This window comes from Pezoporus wallicus, unplaced genomic scaffold (genome assembly GCF_028554395.1).
Source record: "Pezoporus wallicus isolate ANWC-B61680 ecotype Strahan unplaced genomic scaffold, APGP_CSIRO_Pwel_v1 contig_8108, whole genome shotgun sequence".
Taxonomy (NCBI): Eukaryota; Metazoa; Chordata; class Aves; order Psittaciformes; family Psittacidae; genus Pezoporus; species Pezoporus wallicus.
Window position 1 is genome coordinate 3,381,869 of NW_026638088.1, and position 22,139 is coordinate 3,404,007.

Here is a 22,139-nt window from a genome sequence, read left to right on the forward strand (position 1 = left end):
AAGGTATCACAGAGCTAAAGGAGACCTCCTGAAGGCATCAGATTGCTGGAGTAAGGAAAGCCTAGAGCTAGGATGAGGTTGTGAGCCTGTGGGACCTCAGGTTTTAGAAGAGGCTCCAGCACACTTGCCTGATGCTCAGGATCAGTCAGTATGGGAAAGCACACCAGAAACCTTGGGAATGTTCAGGTGTGGTACAGTAAGGACAGGATGAACAATCTGATGTCTGCTGTGGCTGGTGAACTACTAACTCCCTAACAGGCTGGTCCTCTCACAGGTATGTGATTCTATAAAGGTCATGATTCATCAATTACCATGGACTGTTGGACAAGTATTAACACACACACACCCCCCAAACATGCCATTTTCTTTTATGGTTATATGAATCTCCAACTTTTTGACTGCAGCTTTCCCCCACTGTCTAATCATCAGTCTCTTCTATGTTGCGATAAGTTGTGTCTGTCATTTTTCCCATATCATGAACTTCTGTTGTAACATCACGCTCCCCCAGTGCTTTTGTTTCAGGAGAAAGAAGATGCTCTGAGGTGTCTTATACCCAGAGCCCAATTATCTCTGTCTAGTGAAGGGTAAGAAACTGCTGGAGTCCCAGATAGCTCTGCAGGGGGGATTTCTGGCTTTGTCTCCCATTTTCTCTCCTTGGGGCCCCTCCACCAGCTTGCAGTGCTCAACCCACCCCTTCCTATGGCTGTCCCTTCCAGTGTCTGGGCCTCTCCGCCTGTTTAGCAATGCAGTGATGACAGCTTGAAGCCTACGGGTTTGGTTTTTATCTCACATCATCTTTTATTTAGAATGTAGTATGGAATTAGCTGACCTGAAAGGAGACCACACCAATAGTGCTGTGATTTAGCTACGCTGCTAGCATCAGGCTTTTTGAAGGCCGAGCTGTACAGCTGGGCACAATGCTCACTTTGAAATCCCACACCACGCACGTGATGGCTTTCATTAAGAATATTGTCTGGTGATGATGGTGCTATGGAAAGAACGTTCTCATAGGCACACTTGGACCCGGGCTGGGGAGGGAGGAGACTGAGGCATTTTTTCCATTTTCATTACTGATGGTAATCTATAGGGGATGGCTGATTAAATGGGCAGATGTTGTGCTGACTGTGAGATAAAGGTTGGAATTTAGAGTTCTACAGGCCCTCCATGTGACACATGTCAAAATGGGCACATAGTAGGAGTACAGACTTAAAGACAGGGTTATATAAATGCCTTCCCAATCGGGAATTAATGGAGAATGTTCAAAGAACAAGTATTTGCAGTGTATGACATGATTTGTTATCTGCATACAAAGAAACGAGGGTTAGAGAAGCAGTTTCCAGATGCATTAATCAATTGCTACTTGAAATGTTCCATACCAAATTAAATCGTAAGAGATGTAACCCTTGGCTTAGTCCGAACATGTCAGGGTGTTCAACATTTGACTCTCAAGAGTGAGCAATGATGAAACTGATGGAGAAAGCAAGAACTGTAGCCAAAACTGAGACAAAGTTGCAACTTCCAGAGAAAACATTTAAAGGTATAATGAGAGCGATGGGAAACTGAAGGTGAAAATGAGCATGGGGAAAGGAAGCCCCTCGGATTTAGCCTGTGAACACCTTACTGATGATCATGATCAAAACGAAGGCAAAATGAAAAGGAATCAGATGAGAAAGTAAAACAAGGCACATAAACTGGGAGATGCAAGAGGGAGACTGCAGCAAAGCAAAAAGTAGCAGCCTTGTGCAAACTTTCATTTTCCCTATTTCAAATCTGGATTTATACCAAAGAGAGTAAATTTAGGTTTTGCTTTGAGGTTAGAAACGAGAGCCACAAAGTTTCTCAGTTCCTTTCTTGGTGAGTGGCTGACTGTCACTCTGCCTCTATGGGGTTACTGGATGTACGCTTTGCACGCAACCGGTTAGCAACAGGGCTACAGACAGGTAGAGAGGATCAGGCAGAAAGTATGAGGCTGCCAAACAAGCATTCTGTCTACCCTATGATTTTTCAGAGCATATATTGTGTTGCTTGCAGGCATGAAGATCAGTGTCATGAAAGTAGTGCCACTTTCAAGGAGATTTTCCATAGGCCAGACCAGGTCTTTTCAGCATATGGTGTTCCTGGTTCGCTAGCAGAGTGCTACAAAGCGAAGCAAGCACAACAGCAATGGGTGCACTAAAAGGACCCCTATATTCATATGGCTCTGTGCCATATGAATACAGTTAGATCCCAGTTTTTAAGGTATAAGTTAGTTATTTATCTGTAAAGGAACTTTAGAAGATGTATCAATAACGTCATGATCTCTACACAGTGTTATACACCCTGGGGTGAATTGGATGACTTGGTGTAACCCGTGGTTAATAAACCACATTGAATCATGTGCTACAGAAATAAATAGTGCTTTTCTTCAGCGTTGTCACATGAAGCAGCTCTTCTGGAGACATCTCACTTGTTCTGATTCCCAGCGTTGCCATATACTGACCTATTCGGCATCTGCGTGTGCTGCTGTCAAAAGCATATTTACTCCCACCATGGGGCTGGGATTTATATCTGACATATGTTCCTTTTCTTCCCGTGCTCCAGCACTTAAATTCCAGATTGATTCTTTTCATGCTCTTTAAAAAAAAGAAGGGACATATTTCTAGTGTGGCCTCATTTTTGCAAATCTGCTGCATTATTGATGCCTGAAGGCTGTTAGCACAGCAGAGGCTTTATCTCTTCTTTGCGTCTTGCTGGTCCTTTCCCTCTCCAGCCTGCAGCACATATATACACTTCTGGGGATGCCACCACCCTAAAGCATCAAGCAAGGGCAGCCCACCTCTTCTGCAAGGCTTATTCTAACACAAGAGGAGCCAGATTTAATCCACAGCTTGTCAGCCTGACTGTCTAAGCCTAAGAAAGCCCAGCCCGGTTTGAAAGCGCAATAAACATCAGGTTGCCTGAATTGGCAGGTTTGACTGGTGTCCTGTGATGTCAAACATCATATAGCGTGACCAGCAGGCCAAAGGAGGTGATCTTGCCCCTCTGCTCTGCTCTCGTGAGACCTCACCTGGAGCATTGTGTGCAGTTCTGGGGTCCTCAACATAAAAAGGACATGGAACTGTTGGAACAAGTCCAGAGGAGGCCACAAGGATGATCAGGGCTGGAGCACCTCCTGTATGAAGACAGGCTGAGGAAGTTGGAGCTGTTCAGCCTGGAGAAGAGAAGCTGCGGGGAGACCTCATAGCAGCTTCTGGTATCTGAAGGGGGCCTATAGGAATGCTGGGGAGGGACTCTTCATTAGGGACTGTAGTGACAGGACAAGGGGTAACGGGTTCAAACTGAAACAGGGGAAGTTAAGATTGGATCTAAGGAAGAAGTTCTTTCCTGTGAGGGTGGTGAGGCACTGGAATGGGTTGCCCAGGGAGGTTGTGAATGCTCCATCCCCGGAAGTGTTCAAGGCCAGGTTGGACGAGGCCTTGGGTGACGTGGTTTAGTGTGAGGTGTCCCTGTCCATGGCAGGGGGGTTGGAATTGGATGATATTAACGTCCTTTCCAACCCTAATGATTCTATAATCTGAATTTGGGTTTTTTTTTAAGATATCCTATTCTTTTTTTTTTTTTTTTTCCTTTCATGGCATTTTGGAGGAGGTGTTTCCTATTTTTCTGTAAATATTCTCACACGTTAAAGCACGCATGTGTACAACCGATTTAGAAACGCAACCACTGGTGGTTAACTCAGTGGCAATTCTGCACCAGGTCCCCTTTCTGCAACCATGGACCAGCTCCACCACAAATACAGGGGCACTGGGGCTGCGGGGTCCAAGGAGGGGTTGCTAACGGCTGCTGTGCTAGAGGGTGGAAGCACAAAGTGTATGGGAACTCCAGGAGGAGTCTGGATTTGCCTCCAGGGCTATAGAGTGCATGAATTGAGATTGTACAGGAAAATGTTAAACCTGTTCAGTGGGTTCCCTCACCATGAGCAGGATCCCAGGGCTTTGGAACCAGAAGGACAATTGCTTCATTCATTTCCTGAAGCTAGCTTGTTAAAAAAGAAAGAAGACAGACTATTTGTAGCATTAACCTTGTGATTTCATGATCGGGTGCATAAATTGCATGACTTGGATAGCTGGGAATTCAGTGGTGGTGCTAATGCAGCTGGCTACTGACTTAGCTCCAGCTGTGGCCTTGGTTTGATGGTATTTTATATGACAGAGTTTACAGAAGTGGAGTTTTCTTGTCAAACATGCAGTTAAGGTCAGAAATAAAGTAAAAACCCCGAGCAGTTTAGCCAGGATGTTTGAAAACCACTCAGCTTTTCACTATAATTTAAAACCCTTGCGTCCTACACTGGTGACTCTAATAAGAAATACATACAATGTAATAGGAAAATGACTAGTGCTAAGAGCAAATTTGGCTCAGTTTTGCTTCTCTGTCTCTTGGGCCCAGGGAAAATATTCCAACAGAAGTCCAAGGGCTTGAGCATGATGGAAAGAAAATTCCTTGCCTTTCAGGTAGCAAATGCTGCTTCAGCAGTGGAAATACAGGAAACCAATCACGGCAGCTTTGAGAGGCACTGGGTTTGGTTTAGATTGCTTGTGCTAAACCTGCAAAGTTTAGTGCTGCTGAGGAAAAGCTGAAGAAGTATATTATGTTAGAACCATAAATCACCTAAAGAACAAAAGCCAAGGATAGGCTGATACAGCTTTTGCATTGGAAGTATTAAATTGCATTTATTAAAACCAAATTAAATAGAGTTGGAAAGAATGTCCCTTACAACAAGAGAGGTGGGTAAAGCCTGACCCTGAGCAGTGCCAGCAGATGCTGCCCGGCAGCAGCCCTCTCTGTCTGCAGAAGGGATTTGGGTCTGACCCAGTTCCCACTTCTTTGCAGAGAAGGATGGGGAATGGCTGCTGGCACCCAGCACCTGGGAGAAGTCAAGAAATCAGCCATTAAAACAGATAGAAACCACATTTTAAGCCAGAAGAATATTGCCATACAATTATATGTGTTATGTTGTTGTTATGTTGCATTAGTTCTTGGATGAATCATTAACTCATGGAGTTAATGACACCAGTTGAGGACACCAGTGGCTCTGGCAGGATGTAATTAACCAATGAAGTGGGGATCAAAGCTATCTTTTGTCATTACAGGTAGGATTTCTTTAAGAATTATATACCCCTGCAGGGTCATGACGTATCTGAAAGTGCTAATTAGTGAAGAGCAAATCTAGAGGGTATGTGTTTTGTATGGGCCAAGTGTTTGGCTTCTTGGGCTGGCTGATTGCTGGGCAGACCTCTGCCAGGTGCAGCACAAAGGGACCCCTGCTTTCATGCAGCAAATTTTATTCCCCTGGACCTGTTTTCCTAATACAACCCAGTGGTCATGCAAGGCTTTCGGTGTGTTCCTAATGAGGAGCATGATGAGGAGGGAAGGTGTAAAGTGTGAGGAAGACGATGGGTTGAGGAAAATGGGTGGCACAGGGTGCCCAGAGAAGCTGTGGCTGCCCCATCCCTGGCGGTGCTCAAAGCCGGGCTGGACACAGGGGCTTGGAGCAAGCTGCTCTAGGGGAAGGTGTCCCTGCCCGTGGCAGGGGTTGGAGCTGGATGAGCTTTAAGGTCCCTTTCAATCCAAACCATTCTGTGGTTCTAAGGTGCCGCTACATATCACTGGATGCAGGAGCTGGCATGTGCTTGTCCCTACCCCAGTGCTCCCTCACTCAGAGGGGGTGTTTCTCCAGGGGTCTCAGCTTGTTCTATTACCCTGTTACACCATCATATTATCCTGCTCTTCCTGGGAGGACAGCTGTGGTTTGTGTACCGTCGAGCAGATTAGGCTCTGCGTCCCTTCTCTCCGTGTTATCTGTTTCCCACCTCTGTTGCGCCGTGAACGCTTTGTTGCTTGACTCCAGCCTGCACAAGGACCCTCAGGGCTGGGTGGCTTCGTGAATGGTTGGCCTCCATGGTCTTAAAGGTCTTTTCCAACCTAGCTGATTCTATGATTCTATGCTCTGGGTTGAGGGAGGGGACAGGGATTTAAAAGAAAAGAAAAGAGGATTTTAAAAAGTAATAATAAAAAGATTTAAAAAAAAAGAAGTTAAAATAAGTTAAAAGTCAGAATAAGAGGTTAAAATAAACCGACAAGAGGCACATTTTAGGAACGTTTTGCTGACTTTTCAGGGGCACTCTTAGGGCTGTTCGCACCCCACTTGCGGCTCCCGCAGCCTCCGCTCCGCGCCCGGGGCCGGTGCGGGCTCCCCTCCGGCAGCGGCCGGGGCGGGGCGGTAGCGGAGGGAGGGGGGTAACTCCCGTCCCGTCCCGTCTCGGAGCTGCCCCCGCCCGCAGCGCGGCGGCACCAGACGCCTCCCTCTCCCCGCGGCGCCTCCGCTCCCGATCCCGGCCCCGCCGCTCCCGCTCCTCCTCCGCTCCGCAGTTTGCGTCTCTCCGGTCGCCTCCGCTCTTCAGTGAGCGGCGGGGCCGCGGCGCGCAGTGTGCCCCGGAGCCGGGCTCCCAGCCCGCCGAGCCGTCGTCGTCCCCCTGCATGGCGGCCGCGCCGCAGCCCTGAACCGGGGCCCGGGGGGGAGGCGGTGCGGGAGTCGCCGGGGGCGGGTTGGAAGTGGCCCGGAGGCGGTGCCCGCGGCTCTCCCGCCGCGGCAGCATGGCGCGGGGCGGTGGGCGGCTGGAGGCCGCTGCCCGGGGCCGCCGCCCGCGGGGTCGGGGTGCGCTCGGCCTGCTCTGCCTGGCGCTGCTCTGCGCGCTGGGGGCCGCCGAGGCCGAGTTCTCCATCCTGGACGAGGCGCAAGTTCTGGCCGCGCAGATGAGGACGCTCGCCACCGAGGAGCTGGGGGTCGTCACCATGCAGGTACGGCCTCGCCTGGTTTTCCCTCCTCCCCTCCCTCCTCCACACGCTCTTCCCGGTTCCTGTTTTGCCCTTTCTTCCCTCATTCCTCTCCTTTTCCCCCCTTACAACTCGCCCTCTCTCCCGGTTCTTTTCTTCTTTGCGAACTTTCCCTCCCCCTGGTGAGGGGTCGCCGCTCCCCGGCCCCGCTCCCCTCAGCACCCCGCGGCTCCGCTGAGGAGAAGGAGTCTGGCGGGAGGGAAGCCGCCGGACTCCCGTTTTGTTTGTAATTTACACAATAGAAACGGGCAGAAAACGCCTCCCCCCGAAGTCCTGAGGGTTGGTTTTTAGCGAAGGGGTCCGATCCCGGCCTTGGGGGTGACTGCGGCGTCGTGGCTTGGTGCTAAACCTGCCCCCAGCCCGAGCATCCATCCCTGTGCCTGCTGGCCAGGAGCTGCGATGAGTCCAGTCTTGTCCCAGACCGCTCCGATCGGGATGAAGAAACGCTTCCCGGCCCGAGAGTGCGTTAGAACAAGTATAGTCAGATGCTGTAGTGCGTTTCGGTGTTGGGGTGAAGGTGGGGATGGGGAATTGTTTGCCTCTCAGCCTTAGAAGTGCGATCTTAATGGGGTGTTCGTGTGTGGACTGGTGCTTCTTGCAGAGTGAGCTGGTACCTGCGTTACAGCCATCGGCTCTCTTGGAGGGGGGGGGAAGTGAAATCAGATCCCAAGCGGCTTCCCGGGGAAGGTACGGTCAGTAGCAAATGCAGTTTTAAAAGCTGCCACAACTGAAAAGGAGACACTTTCATAGGAGCAGCAGGGGTCTCTACCCAAATGGCCTTTTATCTTCTCTAAACTGGCTTCATTCTCTCACCTCTGAAGCATCATTGTGTTAGCCGGCCTCCTAGGGCTGCGTTTTGTCCGGGGAAACACTGAGCTGTCTCTTGTCCCTCATGCTAAGAAGACGTGGATTTAAATGACTTCACTTAACAAGGTAGATTATTGATGTACCGAATTCAGGGAAGTCACTTTTTTTCCCTGGCGCTGTGCATATGCATGCATGTATTTCCCTCAAAAAGATATGAGCATAATCCTGTAACTGGTGGAGTCCCTGGTTAATGCAAATTAAGTCAGTCTAATTGCCTTGCTAAATCTGTTGCTGTTGTTAAAAAAGCCCTAATTCGATCAGCTCAGCGCATACTGTCTTTAAAATAGCAACTCAGAAATACACGTTACCTTGCTGTGTTACACTAGCTAACCATGGGGTGAGCCAGGCTTTCTGCCCCAGAATTGCATCAGTGACACAAACTCGTGCACAGTCTGGATGCCAGTGCTCAGGGATGCAGATAATGTTCAAACTGAGTTTACTATTACCTGGATATTTAAGGCCCCAAAGTAATTTCATGCGGCGAAACCAGTAGTTAAACTCTGAAAACCCTTTTCATAACCGAGCTCTATTTTTATATGCTTAATATTTTGGCTGTCTTAACTCCCATCAAGCTAATGCACAGCCTGTCCTTTGCTCCCCCCTGTAACATTATTACAGCTGTTTAAGATTAAAACCCGGTGGGAACAAACCTCCCCTGATTTTAGAAGCTTCTTTGCCGACTTCCTACAGTAGAACAAAAAAATGTTATGACATATGTCACTGCAGCCCGTGATTCTCGTTTGATTTTAGGGTAAGAATTCCCCAACCCTGCTCAGGCAGGGCCGGGTGTAGCTGGCACAGAATTAAATGCCCTTTTCTCTGTGCATGAGGCTGTTGGTGCTGTGTGGTGGGTTGCTTGTGCTGCAGGACTATTGGTGCAGTGGGGATATTTGGGCTGATGCGGGCAGATGCCATGGTGGGGCTGTGCCTGGGCAGAAAGGATGAGAAAGAAGAAGAGCGAGAATGATTTGGGGGTTTAATTGGGTTTAAATCAAGGGGTGTTGGGTTTACTGTAGTGACAGGCCCCAAATCAGGACCTGGTGAGAGGAAGTTGCGGTAGCAAGAGGAAGGATTAATACCCGACCATTTGGGAGCTGCGGTTTTATTTAGCTTCATAAACTGTAGAGGAGGAAGAGGCAGGATTTAACACTTCCCTTGCATGCTCTCTTCATGCTTTGGTCCTTGCCAATTGTCTGCACATCCTGGTAATAGGCAGGAGGAGGTGTCACCAGCCACCGGAGCGGGACGCGTCTGTGGGAGAGGGCTTTGGAGGAAGGGTAGGTCTGGGCTGGAGGAAGCATCCAATGAGTGAACGAGCAGGTGGAAACACTTCAGTAGAGTGAAGGTAAGAGGTTGGTTTGGGTGTGTTTCCAGTCTGGAAAAAGAGGGAATTGTAGACAGAGCCTCCATAAATGCAGGAAGGGAGGATGAAGTGGAGCCTCCAGAGCGGGCACTAGAGGAGCAAGTGGAAGAGGTAAGAGGAGAACCATGGTGTTTGTGAGCCTTAAATGCTTGTGGAAAAGGGCAGACAGTAACACATATGGAAGCTGGGAGATAGAAAAGGCATTAGATTTCTGTTGGAGCAGCCATCAGTGCTATCAATGAGATTTGTCTCCTCCGCTCGGCATCTGCTTCCTGCGATACATTCTTCCACCAGTGTTTCATGTCGTTAGTCCAACAGCAAGAAGGACTTTGTGGTTTTAATCAAATCATGTTGTTTTGCATTCTTGAGAGGAATGAGGTGCGTGTTAATCCACTTTGTAATATGTAGGCTGAAGGTACAAGAAGAGCAAGGATGAGAGATTTGTGATGCCAGCATCAGCCTGACAGTTGTTTTTGGCACTCGCACCACAGCTTTCTGTTTAAAGGCACTTGCATGAGCGCATTATCTGACTATTACCTGAAGTAATGCTTTTTCTCGCCTAAGTGCTCTGATTTCATACATACTTTTATTCCTTGAATGGTACTGCACAGAGCAGCTGGGGATAGTGTAATGTACGTGACAACACCATTTGCAGAACGCATTGGACTGTGGTTTAACAGTTTCTTATTTAAGTTTCAAATTAGAATATCCACGTTTGTATCATAAGAAGTATTCACTCCATGAGAACATGTTTTGGGTGCTGCAGGCAGAAGGTTCCTGTGTGTTACTGTCCTCAGTGTCATTTGCTCCTGTGGGTTACTGTTACCTGTGTGTCTGTGTGTTACTATCCTGGGTGTTACGTCTCCAGGAGTGGTGACATATAGAAAGTTCATTGATTGTTTGACTTCTTCTATTGCACCAATCAATTATTGTTCCCACCTCCAAGGAGAAGCTGCTGTTTTGTGGTGGGTGCTGGTCCTGTAGTAGGACACAGGTACAGTACCTACAGGCACTCATCACCGTTACTTTCCCTTTTTGTTTGCTAGAGCACGTGTTGACAGCACTCGTATCATTACAGGGAGCAGCTTTTGGCAGCAGGCTGCATCCTTGGAAGACCGAGTGCAATCACATCTCCACTTGCCAGTCTGAGCAGCTGTAATACTTGTCGTTGCTCAGTAGACTGTACCTTAAATAGCCTGATATCATTTGCAGAGGAGCTGGAGCTTGGTCAGTGAGTAGCTTGTGTGACAGTCCTGCAATATATTCTCCTGTGCAGAGCTGGTACTCAGCAGCAATTAAAAGCTTATCATCCGTTTTTACTAAAATCAAAACTAAATTGGTGGTTGTGGCATGACCTGCTAGTTTCACCATCCCTGTTACCTGGCTCTTCTGATCCTGGCTTCTGTGACCTGGTTGAAATTACAGAGTAGGTTGTTGGTTCAGACAACTGAAGTTCTTGGTTTTGACCAGCTTTAACCTTTTAAAGCTGCAGGGGGTATCCATGGTGAGGGCTATTTTTTGATAGTGTGGGGCAAGGTAACATTTCCACCTCCAAAACAGAGGGATAACGCATCCAGAGTTGAAAGGATTAAGCAGTGCTTTGAAGATGAAAAGCATTAAGTGCTTCTATAACTTTCAAAATGCATGTTGATGTTTCTAGCCAGATAGTAACAAAAGTTACAGGCCCAGAGGGCCTTGGATGTTTTCGAAGGCAGCTCTGCCATCTTAATCCTTTACACTGACTCCATGAAGGAAGCACAGTCCTTTGTCATTTTCTGCTACTGCTCTTGAAGCTTGGAAGGAAAAAATCAGGCATGTTGGATCTGAAAACAGGAGTTTGCTGGTTGTTTTTTTTCCTGTTTGGGTTGGTGGTTGTGTTTTTTAATTATATTAATACTTGTTCAGGTGATGTTCTGATGTGTAAAATAGCAAACAGCACAGTACAAGCTTCTCCAGGTTGATTGCAAAGCATACTATTTACTTATTTTACTAGTAGCTTCTTTGGCCGTATGTTTCTGAAGAAGCACAGATTGTGCACAGACCACAGTGACACAGAGATGGGGAGATGTCCAGGGAGGAATAGGGGATAGGGAGGAATCCCTGATGCCATTGTTCTGGAAAATCCACATTGCTTGAAGATTTCTGGGTGATGGCAGAGAGTTGCAGTCATCAGAACTGTCCATTTATTTAATCTCTTTGAAAATAGACACTGATAGACTGCAGTATTTTTTCCCTAATGGGATGGTCTTTTGGCTAATGGCTGGAATTAGGTCTTAGAAGAGAGAAATCCCATTTTGAGCTGCTCTGCACACCATTTGAGATGCCGGAACTGGGGGTTTCCCACATTTCCCTGCTGCTTTCCGTGGGTATTTACAAACAGACCTGTTGGTGACTGTACGGTGCTTTCTCGATGTACAGCGCGGGGTCTGAAGCCTGGACCTCTGTTTATCCTCAACTACAGGGCAGCAGAGAAAACTGCTTCCTTTTTCTTGTTTTTCCTTTTATTTTCAGGTTGCTTCCAGCTTGTGAAGCTGAAATACAATAGAGAACTGTAAGTAAGGAAGGCTGATAAATATTTGACTCTATCTTTTTTTTCTTTTAATTATTATTTGGCAGTAGTGTGCACTTCAGTGATAATTACAGAGCAGAAACCAGTGGAGTAAACCCTCATCTGTTTTACATGATTAAATCTTGGTTTGAATCCAGCTGCAGCAGCCTTGTTCAAGGCGCTCTGAAAGCCCAACTCTGCAGCAATTTCTCATCCTGTTCCACTTGGATTCTTAGGGCTTTTTTTTTTCTCCTGGCATGAAACACTTCAGAAAGACAGGAGAGATCCTGGTGGAAGGGCAGGGAAATGGCTGCACGTAGGAGACAGAATGTGAATTTTTAATTAGGCTTTGAGTTGTTTCTTCAAAGCACGAGGACATCGTTAGGATGTAAGTCATGTTGCATTAGCACAGACTGACATTTCACTTCAAACAGGAGGAAGGCAGCTGTCCTGTGCAGATAAAAGTTGCTGAGCGTGGTGCAGCAAGGTGGAATGGCAGATAATTACTTGTCCCCTGCACTGCTGTGACCAAGGACCCTGCCAGTCATGGCGGGGACAGGAAGGGTTATTAGCAGCAAGAAATCCAGGTACGCTGTGAAGCGATTGGGAATCTCTTGGCTGTGGCAGGGCTGATAACACATGTGTTAAGAAGGTGCAAAAGTAAATGTAGCGTGTGTTAGCCCTCCTTTTTCTTGGCTTAATTCAGCTGAGGAGGAATGGTTCAGTGCCTGACAGCTGAACGTAGCAGAGAGGCTGCTCTGCTGCCTGCAGCTTGGCCAGGGAGCAGAGAGGGAAAAAGGGAGTGCTTATTGCCAACTAACATCGAGTGCTTCGCCTTCCTTCAGACAGAAAGGCACGGTGTGTTTGAGAATGGAAGGAAATGTGAAGTATTAAAAGGAACTGGATGATCTTAAGGTGCTTTCCAACCCTATCTATTCTATGATTCGTGTGTGTGTGTGTGTTTACCAGTTATTCTTTTATGTCTGTGGATAAAAGGAAGGGTTAGCAGATTAGTCTGTGTTTGTCAGAGAGGTTTGGGTTGGGAGGGACCTTAAAGCTCATCCGGTTCCGAGCCCGTGCCACAGGCAGGGACACCTTCCACTAGAGCAGCTTGCTCCAAGCCCCATCCAAACTTACTGTTAAACAGCATTAGTATTTGTGCTTGTTTAACTGATTGTTTTCAGTTCATCAGTTATTGGTGAAAAACTGGCAAAGAAACTATTGGAGCCTTGTCAGCTCAGTACCCTCATGTGTGGAAGTGCCCAGCAATGAGGAGGTACCCAGACTGCTCCATGGTTCGAATTGCTCACGGTTGGGATATAGGGCTGCTCAAGTGTGAATCTGGCTGTTGGTGAAGCCAAGCCTGGGAATGGCAATGCTTTGTGGATCAGAGCTTATGGGAGCTTTGTTGGGGACTTAAAGGATTGGCTAATGTCCCAGGAGTGATATTTTTTGTATGTAGTTGAATAGGAAAATACCAACTTCTGGTCTTTTTTCCTGTTTTCTTGTACATGGATAATTACTTACACTTAATTTTTGAAGCTGTACTTGTTTGATTGTATCAGCCTTTGTTTTGTATATCAGAAATTCTGCTAGGTTTTGGCTAACAGCTCTACTACCTCTCGTGTCACAGGCTTAATGCAGAATAAAGTGTAAAATGATAAAGTATGAGGGACTGCATTCTGCAGTCATTGTTTTCCTGTAGTATATTGTTGCTCAATAACATGCAATGTTAATGAAATCTGGACAGATTTCCTTGTGCTCTCTTTCCCATGGAAAACAGAGTTTAACACCATCGATACTGACCCAGCGTCTGTTGTGAAGACATGCCTTTTCTGATATAAACCAGAGTACATATGAAGTCATGGCTTGAGTCTTGCATTATGTGTACTCTTCCCCAGTACAGACTTCTGTATGTGTGTAATTTAGCAGAGAAAATCTGAGTTGAGTTTGAAATGATGATGGTGCCCCAAGTCAATGCTACCTATTTCCAACCCCATGAAAAGTTTTAGCGGACCCACTTTGTCAACTGCCTGTAAAACCTCTGTAGTCTCCCATGTGATTGGGCAAAAGTATATTTGCACAACTACAATCATTAGTAAAACCAACCTGTTACATCTCCCTTTACCAGCTCCTCGGCCACAAGCTGATAAACCCAGCTTCTCACTAGTGCTGCTTCCCTTCAGGCACACGGTTTTACTCAACTTTGACAACGTGATTTGAAGCTGCAACCACTCCATTAGAACAGAAAAGCCCTGACACCTCTGAGGAAAGCTGTAATTTCACTTCCAGCATTTCTGTGGAGCTGTCTGGCCAGTGCTCTCCGTCTGGTTTTGGCCATCTTTTGCACGTACTTCTGCGATGCAGAAGGAGTTTTTGGCTATGCTTCTGATCGTCGCAGGTGGGAATGAGGCCAGGGGGAAAGGCTTCAAAATAGACACATCTGGCAGTTGCCATAAAGTTTCTAGAAGCTGGGATGACTTAAGCAGAAGTCCCTGTGCAGGATTATGTGAGTAGTTTTGTGCTGCTTTCTGTGCATTTCAGACCAGATTGCACGTGAAAGTAAGTTCTGCTTAATGGTGATAATATGATGGTACCACACCAAAGGGATTAGGTACCCCCATGACCACGTTGTCTCTGGTTCAGTCCCTGCTTCTCTTGCTTTCAGCACAGGAAGTATTAGAAGTATTTCCTCTTGGGCCGTACTTTCACCTCAGGAGTAATAGCAAACAAAACCTGGGAGGTGTTTGTGGTGATGGGGTGGAGGGGAGAAGGGACAGACCCAAAAATAGCTATATTGGGAGCCTGCTTGCCTGGAGCAAGTGCAGGCTCTGAGCCAAGGCTGAAAAGAGCTTCCCAGCCCTTGGGAACTTGTTGGAAAATAAAGGACCCCCAAATTGTGCAGTTCAGGAGCATAAGATTTTATCACAGCAAACCCTCTTTTGGTGTGATGCTAGCGTTTGATACTGAAATGAATGGCACGTTAGCAAAGCCTCTTGGTTTTAACCAAATAAGCAGCAATCTTCACCACTTCTTCCCTAGAAGCCACATTAGCACAAGGAAGATCAGCTATGGGATCCCTGCAGGCTTGTGGTCGTTTTCCCGTACCACATGACAGTGGATGGGGATGAAAACTGGTGGAATAGTGCTACACCTGCAGGGAGAGGTGTTCAGCAGCATCCAGATGACAGCGTGGCCAGTGCCGACAGCAGAGCTGTTCCTGGCTGAGGACCATTCTGTGTCTGCTGTGTATCAGGTAATGTGTGACAGGGTGGGATGATTCAGCTCATCAATGCATCCCAAACCTGGCTGCTGCTTCGGGAATGGGAGAAAGCCCAAGTCCTTGGCAGAGACCAGTCATGTTTGACTTGCACTGGTACTGTTTTACCTCCAAGCAGTAAGGAAGAGGAACAACAAATTGTGTGCTGCTTTTTGGGCTGCAGTGGATGCTGAGATGTTGTATGTGTTGGCAAGCATCAGGTGAGGAATGATTTTTGGGAATCTTTTACAACAGGCACCTTGGTTTGGCTACAGAGGTGTGCACTGTGGGAGCAATTTGAAGTTTGCCTGAAGTGTTTGTTTTCAGTGGTAGCCTAACCAGTGCAAATCAACCCATGGGCAAATGCTGATGGAAGATTGGTACAGAAGAAGATCATTTTTGGGATATTTTTCAGGTTTTGTTCATGGTCAGTGAACTGGCGGGTTCTTTTCCCTTGCTTTTCCCAATATGGAATTAATTTGGGGTTTGTGACTTGGATTTTGGAGATCTAAACACCATTTGTGGAGGAAAAGAAAGCAGCAGGGTCTCTCATCATTGCAAGGAGTGTAAAACAGAGGAGGAAGGACCGCCACAACTCAGTGGATCCTAAATTGCAGCTCAGTGTTTTGTTAGGAAGCGGGTGCACTGGCTGCAGGTGCTACTTCAGCTGACAGCAGCTAGCACGGTCAAGCAGGAGACACAAAGAATTGTGTGCAATGGGAATTTCTTCCTTGTCTTTCATTTCTTTTGTCAGTGGCTATTCAGGACTGCCAGGTGTCATGTGGGATTTATTCCCTTGGTCTGGCTTGGTGGAGGAAACAGTTTACAGGGAAAACTGCACTTTGGTGCAGGTAGGAGGACAGGAATAAGGACTGGGGAGGGCTCGTGTGTCACCATATCCAGCAGTGCTCAGGAGGCTGTTTTAAACTGTGTATTTCAGAGATCCTTGCTCTGTTAGATTAAACTTAGAAGTGTTATTCCTGGATGCTCAGTCTCTGGTGCCTGCTTGTCATGACTTAAAAAAAGACAAAGGTTAATATTCAAATACATTGCAGGAAAGTTGCATTGCATTGAAACTTCAGTCCTTTTTAGGTTTAGCATCCCCCCCCCCCCATGGCAGAAGGTTGGAACTGGATGATCTCAAGGTCCTTTCCAACTCAAACCATTCTATGATTCTATGCTTATGTTGAAAATACAAAGCTAACATCACTTATGTAGCCTGCCTTATCCTGTGAGTTCCTGCCCAGTAGTGTGATTTGGGGAAAAATGAAGTCTAGTTTTCATTTTGGGTTGAAATGAAGCTATAATTTAAGATGATACCGTTCTGTCTCTTTTGAATCCTCCTGGTGTTGTGTTTTCAGTAGCTGCTCTGAGGGACATGCTTGATAGGAATGACTAACTGTTTATATCTGTTTGGTAAGAAACTGAATCTAATGATTTTCAAAGTCCTGATCCACCATGATGTCAGATAAAAGTGAATTTGCCTCTCCCTTCATATTTATGCATTTATTCAGGAAGTTGTTGACTGTAAGGCTAGAAATACATTTAAAAAAGTAGGTGCTGGTAATTGCCAGCTCAGTCTTTGAAACGCTGCTTTTTCATAGGAATCCAAGAATAGAAAACCTCCAAAAATAAATGAAACCCAACAAACATTGCCATGGGTTTTGGTGCTTGGAATGGAGGATTTCTCTTTGAGGAGCAGAGGTGCAGTGGCTATTTTGAGAAGGAAAGACTTGGAGTCAGGATGAAAAGAGTGCAGACCTGCTATGTGAAGACTCATTTGAAAAGCAAGACCTGCTGTGTGTGCTCTCTGCTTTGAGTGTGTCTTCTGGATGCTTTAATAGGGCCTGAAAATTCTTGCTAAAGGAGAAAAAGAAGCAGCTGGAAAAGGATGATATATTTATAATTAAAAATGACTGTAGAGAAATGCAATTTTTTTTGATTTTGAGCAAGCTGCTCTAGTAGAAGGTGTTCCTGCCCGTGGCAGGGGGTTGGAACTGGATGAGCTTTAAGGTCCCTCCAACCCAAACCAGTCTGGGATTCTATGAGTCTTTGGAAAGCCAACCGTATCCTGGGCTGCATCCAAAGGAGTGTGACCAGCAGGTCGAAGGAGGTGATCCTGCCCCTCTACTCTGCTCTCGTGAGGCCTCACCTGGAGCATTGTGTGCAGTTCTGGTGTCCTCAACGTAAAAAGGACATGGAACTGTTGGAACAAGTCCAGAGGAGGCCACAAGGATGATCAGGGGCTGGAGCACCTCCTGTATGAAGACAGGCTGAGGAAGTTGGGGCTGTTCAGCCTGGAGAAGAGAAGGCTGCGTGGAGACCTCAGAGCAGCTTCCAGTATCTGAAGGGGGCCTATAGGGATGCTGGGGAGGGACTCTTCATTAGGGACTGTAGTGACAGGACAAGGGGTAACGGGTTCAAACTGAAACAGGGGAAGTTTAGATTGGATCTAAGGAGGAAGTTCTTTCCTGTGAGGGTGGTGAGGCACTGGAATGGGTTGCCCAGGGAGGTTGTGAATGCTCCATCCCTGGCAGTGCTCAAGGCCAGGTTGGACAAAGCCTTGGGTGACGTGGTTTAGTGTGAGGTGTCCCTGCCCATGGCAGGGGGGCTGGAACTGGATGATCTTAAGGTTCTTTCCAGCCCTGACTATTCCATGAGTCTATGAAAAAGTAATGTAGGCTATTGCCCCCTTTGAGCCAAGTCAGATAAGAACTGCTTTGCTAGATGTATGTACAGGTCAGGATTATTCCAGGCTTTTACCTGTTTTTTATGAATCCACATCTTGGTGCAGCTGCTTGCATACAAAATAATGTTATTGTGTGTTCAAGGCCTTTGACACTGAACCTTGACTCATTGGGAAGTGCAGGGGGTTCCCATGAAGTTGTACTTTGGGCTCTCTTGTGCAGACCAGAGGTGGAGCAGAGCTGGCTTCCAGCATCTCTCCACCGCTTCCTGAGCTCTATTTTGCTTGTTCTGTGTTGGTTTTGCTGTTCTGTCTCGTGTTTTCCAGCACTATCAGTGTCAGCATCAGGAGAGCACTTTGCCCTCCTCTGCGTGATGTATGTGGTGCTGAGGTGGTTGGTTCTCAGCTCTGGTGTGGCAGATGGATCAGCACAAGAAATAAGACGATTGTAACAGGCCCCAGATATTTTGTGCTTGGTGGAAGGTATCCCTGTGGGACTGGCAGTGAGCTTGATGGATGCCTAAGGGCTGCGAATGGGGAGAGCTGATGTCCAGAGCACTGTCTGCATGACAAAACCCAGTGGTGTTGCAACCACCCGCTCTTCCTCTGGGTCTGCAGTGAGGAGCTGGATGGGGGTTTGCCGCTGCTGCCAGGGGATGACATTTCCTTTCCATACTGACATCAGATTCACAGCCTTTTTGGGATTCTTGCTCTGCATGAAGGTTAGAACTAACGTTAGCATCAGGCCCTAAGTCTGATCATCTGCTTGCCCAGAAATGTGTTTAAACTGTTAAAACCTCGCTGTGGAAGCTGGGCTGGCAGCGTGGCTTGCTGCAGGTCCTGCAAATGCTGGTATGTGAAGCTGGCTTTTAGCCATACCCATGCTGGTGAAGATTGTCAACTTGTGGCCTTGCTTTGATGCAGAAAGGAAAAAAGGTTCTTTTTTTCCCCTTACCTCTCGATGGACAGAGGCTAACTTGCTTTCTCCCAAGGCTGTCAGGAATGTATATCTACCTGACTTAGTCATTCAAAATCTTGGTTGATGCTGAGCCTCATGGCAAAGGGAAGGGAAGAAAAAGATGTAGAAAAGGGTGTAATGGAGAAAGTGGATGAAGTGGCTGTTTACCGCTTTGGTTTTGATGACAGCAGGAGCAAATGCTCAGGGGTTGCCCCCCCAGTTCCTCCTGATGCCATGAGGAAAGAGCACGTTCCAGTCAAATTTTATCTTATTTATTCTTTTTAACTACCTGTTTGTCCTCATGCAGGTCAGGGCTTGGACCATCCTTTCTGTTTTACCCCTGAGCAGTACCAAAGGCAGAGTGGTCATAGTCTGAGGTCCCTCTGTGTCACCAAATAGAGAAATGAAAGCACTGAAACATATTAAATAGAGCTTTGGCTGGCATTGCGGCTACCAGACCTGTTTGAGTGTTACTGCAGAGGAGCTGTGAAGCATTCCCAGCTACTCATTTTAAACCCCTTGCCCAGTAATAGACTTGAAAATCTTATTGTGCAGTTGAGTAAGTGACTGAGTCTTCACTTTATAATCTCTTTCTAAAAATGTATGCACATTAACAGGACGTATTTAATAGACACAGTGCCTAGATGAAAGGGCGCTTTGTGGAAGGAGGCTTTTGTGTCCTTTCTGGATCTCTCAGCAATTCCTGCCGAGCTTCCCAAGTCTGGCTGACACCGAGCGGCACAGGAAAAGACCTTCTCGCTTTCAGCTTGAATGGAGAATAATGGGGAGTGGGGTGGGGTGGGGGAGGGAACCCCCTTCCTGACGCAGGGGGATTGGTACAGGCACTCACCAGCCAAGCATTTAACACGTTCACTTCTTCCTACCCCCAGCTGGGGCTTTGCATTTGCAATGAGCTCTGTGCTACCCTGGCAGCACAAGTGGGGCTGCGTCAAACAATAGCTGCTTCCCAGCCTGGTGACATTGAGACGGCTTTTCTCAGCCCAGGTAGTCCCTTTAGTTCTGGTTTGGGCCACAGATGGGGTTTGTCTGTAATGGCCACTTACCACAACAGCGTTTGATTACTTATTATTTTTAAATTGAGATCTGATGTTCGTTTTCATTGTCTGTTCAACTTCTCAGCTGGATTTTGGGTATTACTTTTTTGTATGTGGTTCGCCACAGATTCTTGGCGAGGAAGTGATTTTCTTTCTCAAAAGATAAGCTGCAGGGTCGTGTGTGTGTTTGGTTTGACCTGGCAAATGTCTTCGTGAGAACAAGAATCTCGTGAATCTTTATTCTCCTGGGCATCTCATTCTCATTCCTGTGGGCTTCGAATTAAGTTTCCACTAGCAAAAAGACCTAAACTTTAACAAAACAATTCTGAAGTTCTCTAAATGAAGTCATCTCCTTTTGCAGTCGCTGCTGATCCACGTGCTCTGTGTGGGTACATGCAGAGGTTGTGTCACCCTTAGGCCTGTTGCAAGGACCGCAGAAAGTGTGTTGCAGTTTGGAAACGTCCGAGTGTGGATTCACAGAGAACATTAATAACAAATAAAAGGGGAGGCAAAGCAAGCCACATGCTTTTCATTAGGATGGTAGAGCTGGAGGGATGTGATTGGTGTACTTTGGAGTAGGGCTTCTAATTTGCTTGGATGGTCTGTCCCTGGTGGGAAAGGTAGATGTGCTCTGTGGGTTTAGTTCTTGCTGGTTGCTGTGCAATTGCTGCTCATGTATTTCTAAGATGAGGAGCTGGGGCTGCTGGGTGCCTCCAAACGGAGGTGTGTTGATAGCAGTAGCTCTTGCAGGGTACTTCACCTCTGCTTCTTGCCTTGGAGCCCAGCTGCCCATCTTCACCCTATTCCTTCTGTTTGCTGTGGTCACAGCTGGAGACTCCATCACTTCATGAAAGAGCATAAGTTGGTCTGTGTCTGGTTTGAGTTGAATGTCTGCAGGTTCCCCCAAAGGGTAAAGCACTGGCTTGTGCTGTGGCTGAGAGCGAAAGCTGAGGTTTACACCCAAGTACCTTCAAAGAGGATTGAAGGTATTAAACTGGAGGATGTTGCAAGAGGAACATGCATTGCCAAAGTGAATCAGGGGTGAAAGGCAGTGGGCTGGGCTCTCCCTGTGTTCCTGCGAGACTTGAAGACACTTCTTGCCTTAGGAGAAACCAAGATATTACGCATTGATGTCTTTGTTCTAATTGAGAACTGAAAAAGCTTTTAGAGACAAATCACTCAACACCTTTTTGCCAGCAGCCCCAGCAGGAGCACGTAGGATTTCTCTGTATCAAACCAAATAAAGAGCCAACCTGCTTATTTTTGAATAAAGGCTTAATCCCTTTCTAGGTGTGCTTGTAAATGGGTGCGTTCCAGGTACTGTGCACTTTGCTCAACCTCCTCTTGCCGAAGAAAAGCTCTCACATAGGCGATCCCCTTGATTTACTTCCTTCCCTAGGAGAACTGTCTTTCCCTGTTAGTCTCTACATTTAACTCTGTGTTTAATGAAGTGCATTATGTGAGGTATATGTGCAATCTTATGGTATCTTTCCCTCTGGCAAAGGACTAAGTTGTTCTTAAGTCTTTATCTTTATTTACCACCCATCTTAAAGATAAAAGCTCCCTGCTTTGTGAGCTTTCCCTTACTATTTCTTTTTTAGCTTTGAGTACGACCCTTGCTTCCTTAGAGAGAATGAACCTGGAATTTCTAAGAGCCTGTGGTTGTGGTGTGTTAATTTACAGAAGAAACAGAGTTGTGTCTGCAGGGTTCAGAAACTGTTGATGGCAACACTGGCTGCTGGAATCAGAAACTGGTAGTTTCCCCCATAATGTGGATATGCATATATTGACGGTTTTCTAACCCAGAGTGTTCCTGCTCCAAATTTCCTCTGCTTAGAGTTCCTCAAAAACATGCCACTATCAAAATGCTCACTTGGATTGTGACTTGTGTAGTAAATAACTGTGTGTTGGAAGGTGGAGCTGAGGGTTTACATTCAGAACTTGTGGGAAAAATCCTTCCCTGTGAGGGTGCTCAGGTGCTGGCACAGGGTGCCCAGAGAAGCTGTGGCTGCCCCATCCCTGGCAGTGTTCAAGGGGCTTGGAGCAAGCTGCTCTAGTGGAAGATGTCCCTGCCTGTGGCAGGGGTTGGAGCTGGATGAGCTTTAAGGTCCCTTCCAACACAAACCAGGCTGGGATTCTGTGAATTAAGTAATTTCAGATTAAGATTAGCAGGAACTTCATCAGAAGCATGGAGCAGGGACTTCTCAGACATCACCTTGCATGTGGCATCATGATAAACGTTCATGTGGGTAACATTGTGCTAGTTTCAGCTGAATATTATACGAACACGTCCCCTTGCACTGGCCCTTCCATATGCATGGGCTTCTTACACAGATGTGATGTTACCTGTAGCCTGAAGGAGCTGGTTGAAATTCATCACGTTTGTGAATTTGGGGTCTTTTGTAAGGCTTTTTCACCAGTCAAGTGCATCTCTTTTCTAATACCGATATTCAGCGAGCTTGAGCTGCTTCTGCATAAGTTAGAGGTATTTGAGGTTATTAGTTTCTAAAAGGAGGTAAAGTGCCTGAAA

General features: G+C 46.8%; 1 protein-coding gene across 1 annotated transcript in view; it reads left to right on the top strand.

The window, feature by feature from the left end:
• The first annotated feature begins 6,391 nt into the window (after positions 1 to 6,391).
• The window catches only part of CACHD1 (cache domain containing 1), a 92,873-nt gene continuing 77,125 nt past the window's right edge, over positions 6,392 to 22,139 (top strand). The window contains exon 1 of the mRNA XM_057409383.1: positions 6,392 to 6,837. Within this exon, the coding sequence (XP_057265366.1) occupies positions 6,634 to 6,837 (204 nt within the window). The 5' untranslated portion in view covers positions 6,392 to 6,633. The remainder of the gene's footprint in view (positions 6,838 to 22,139) is intronic.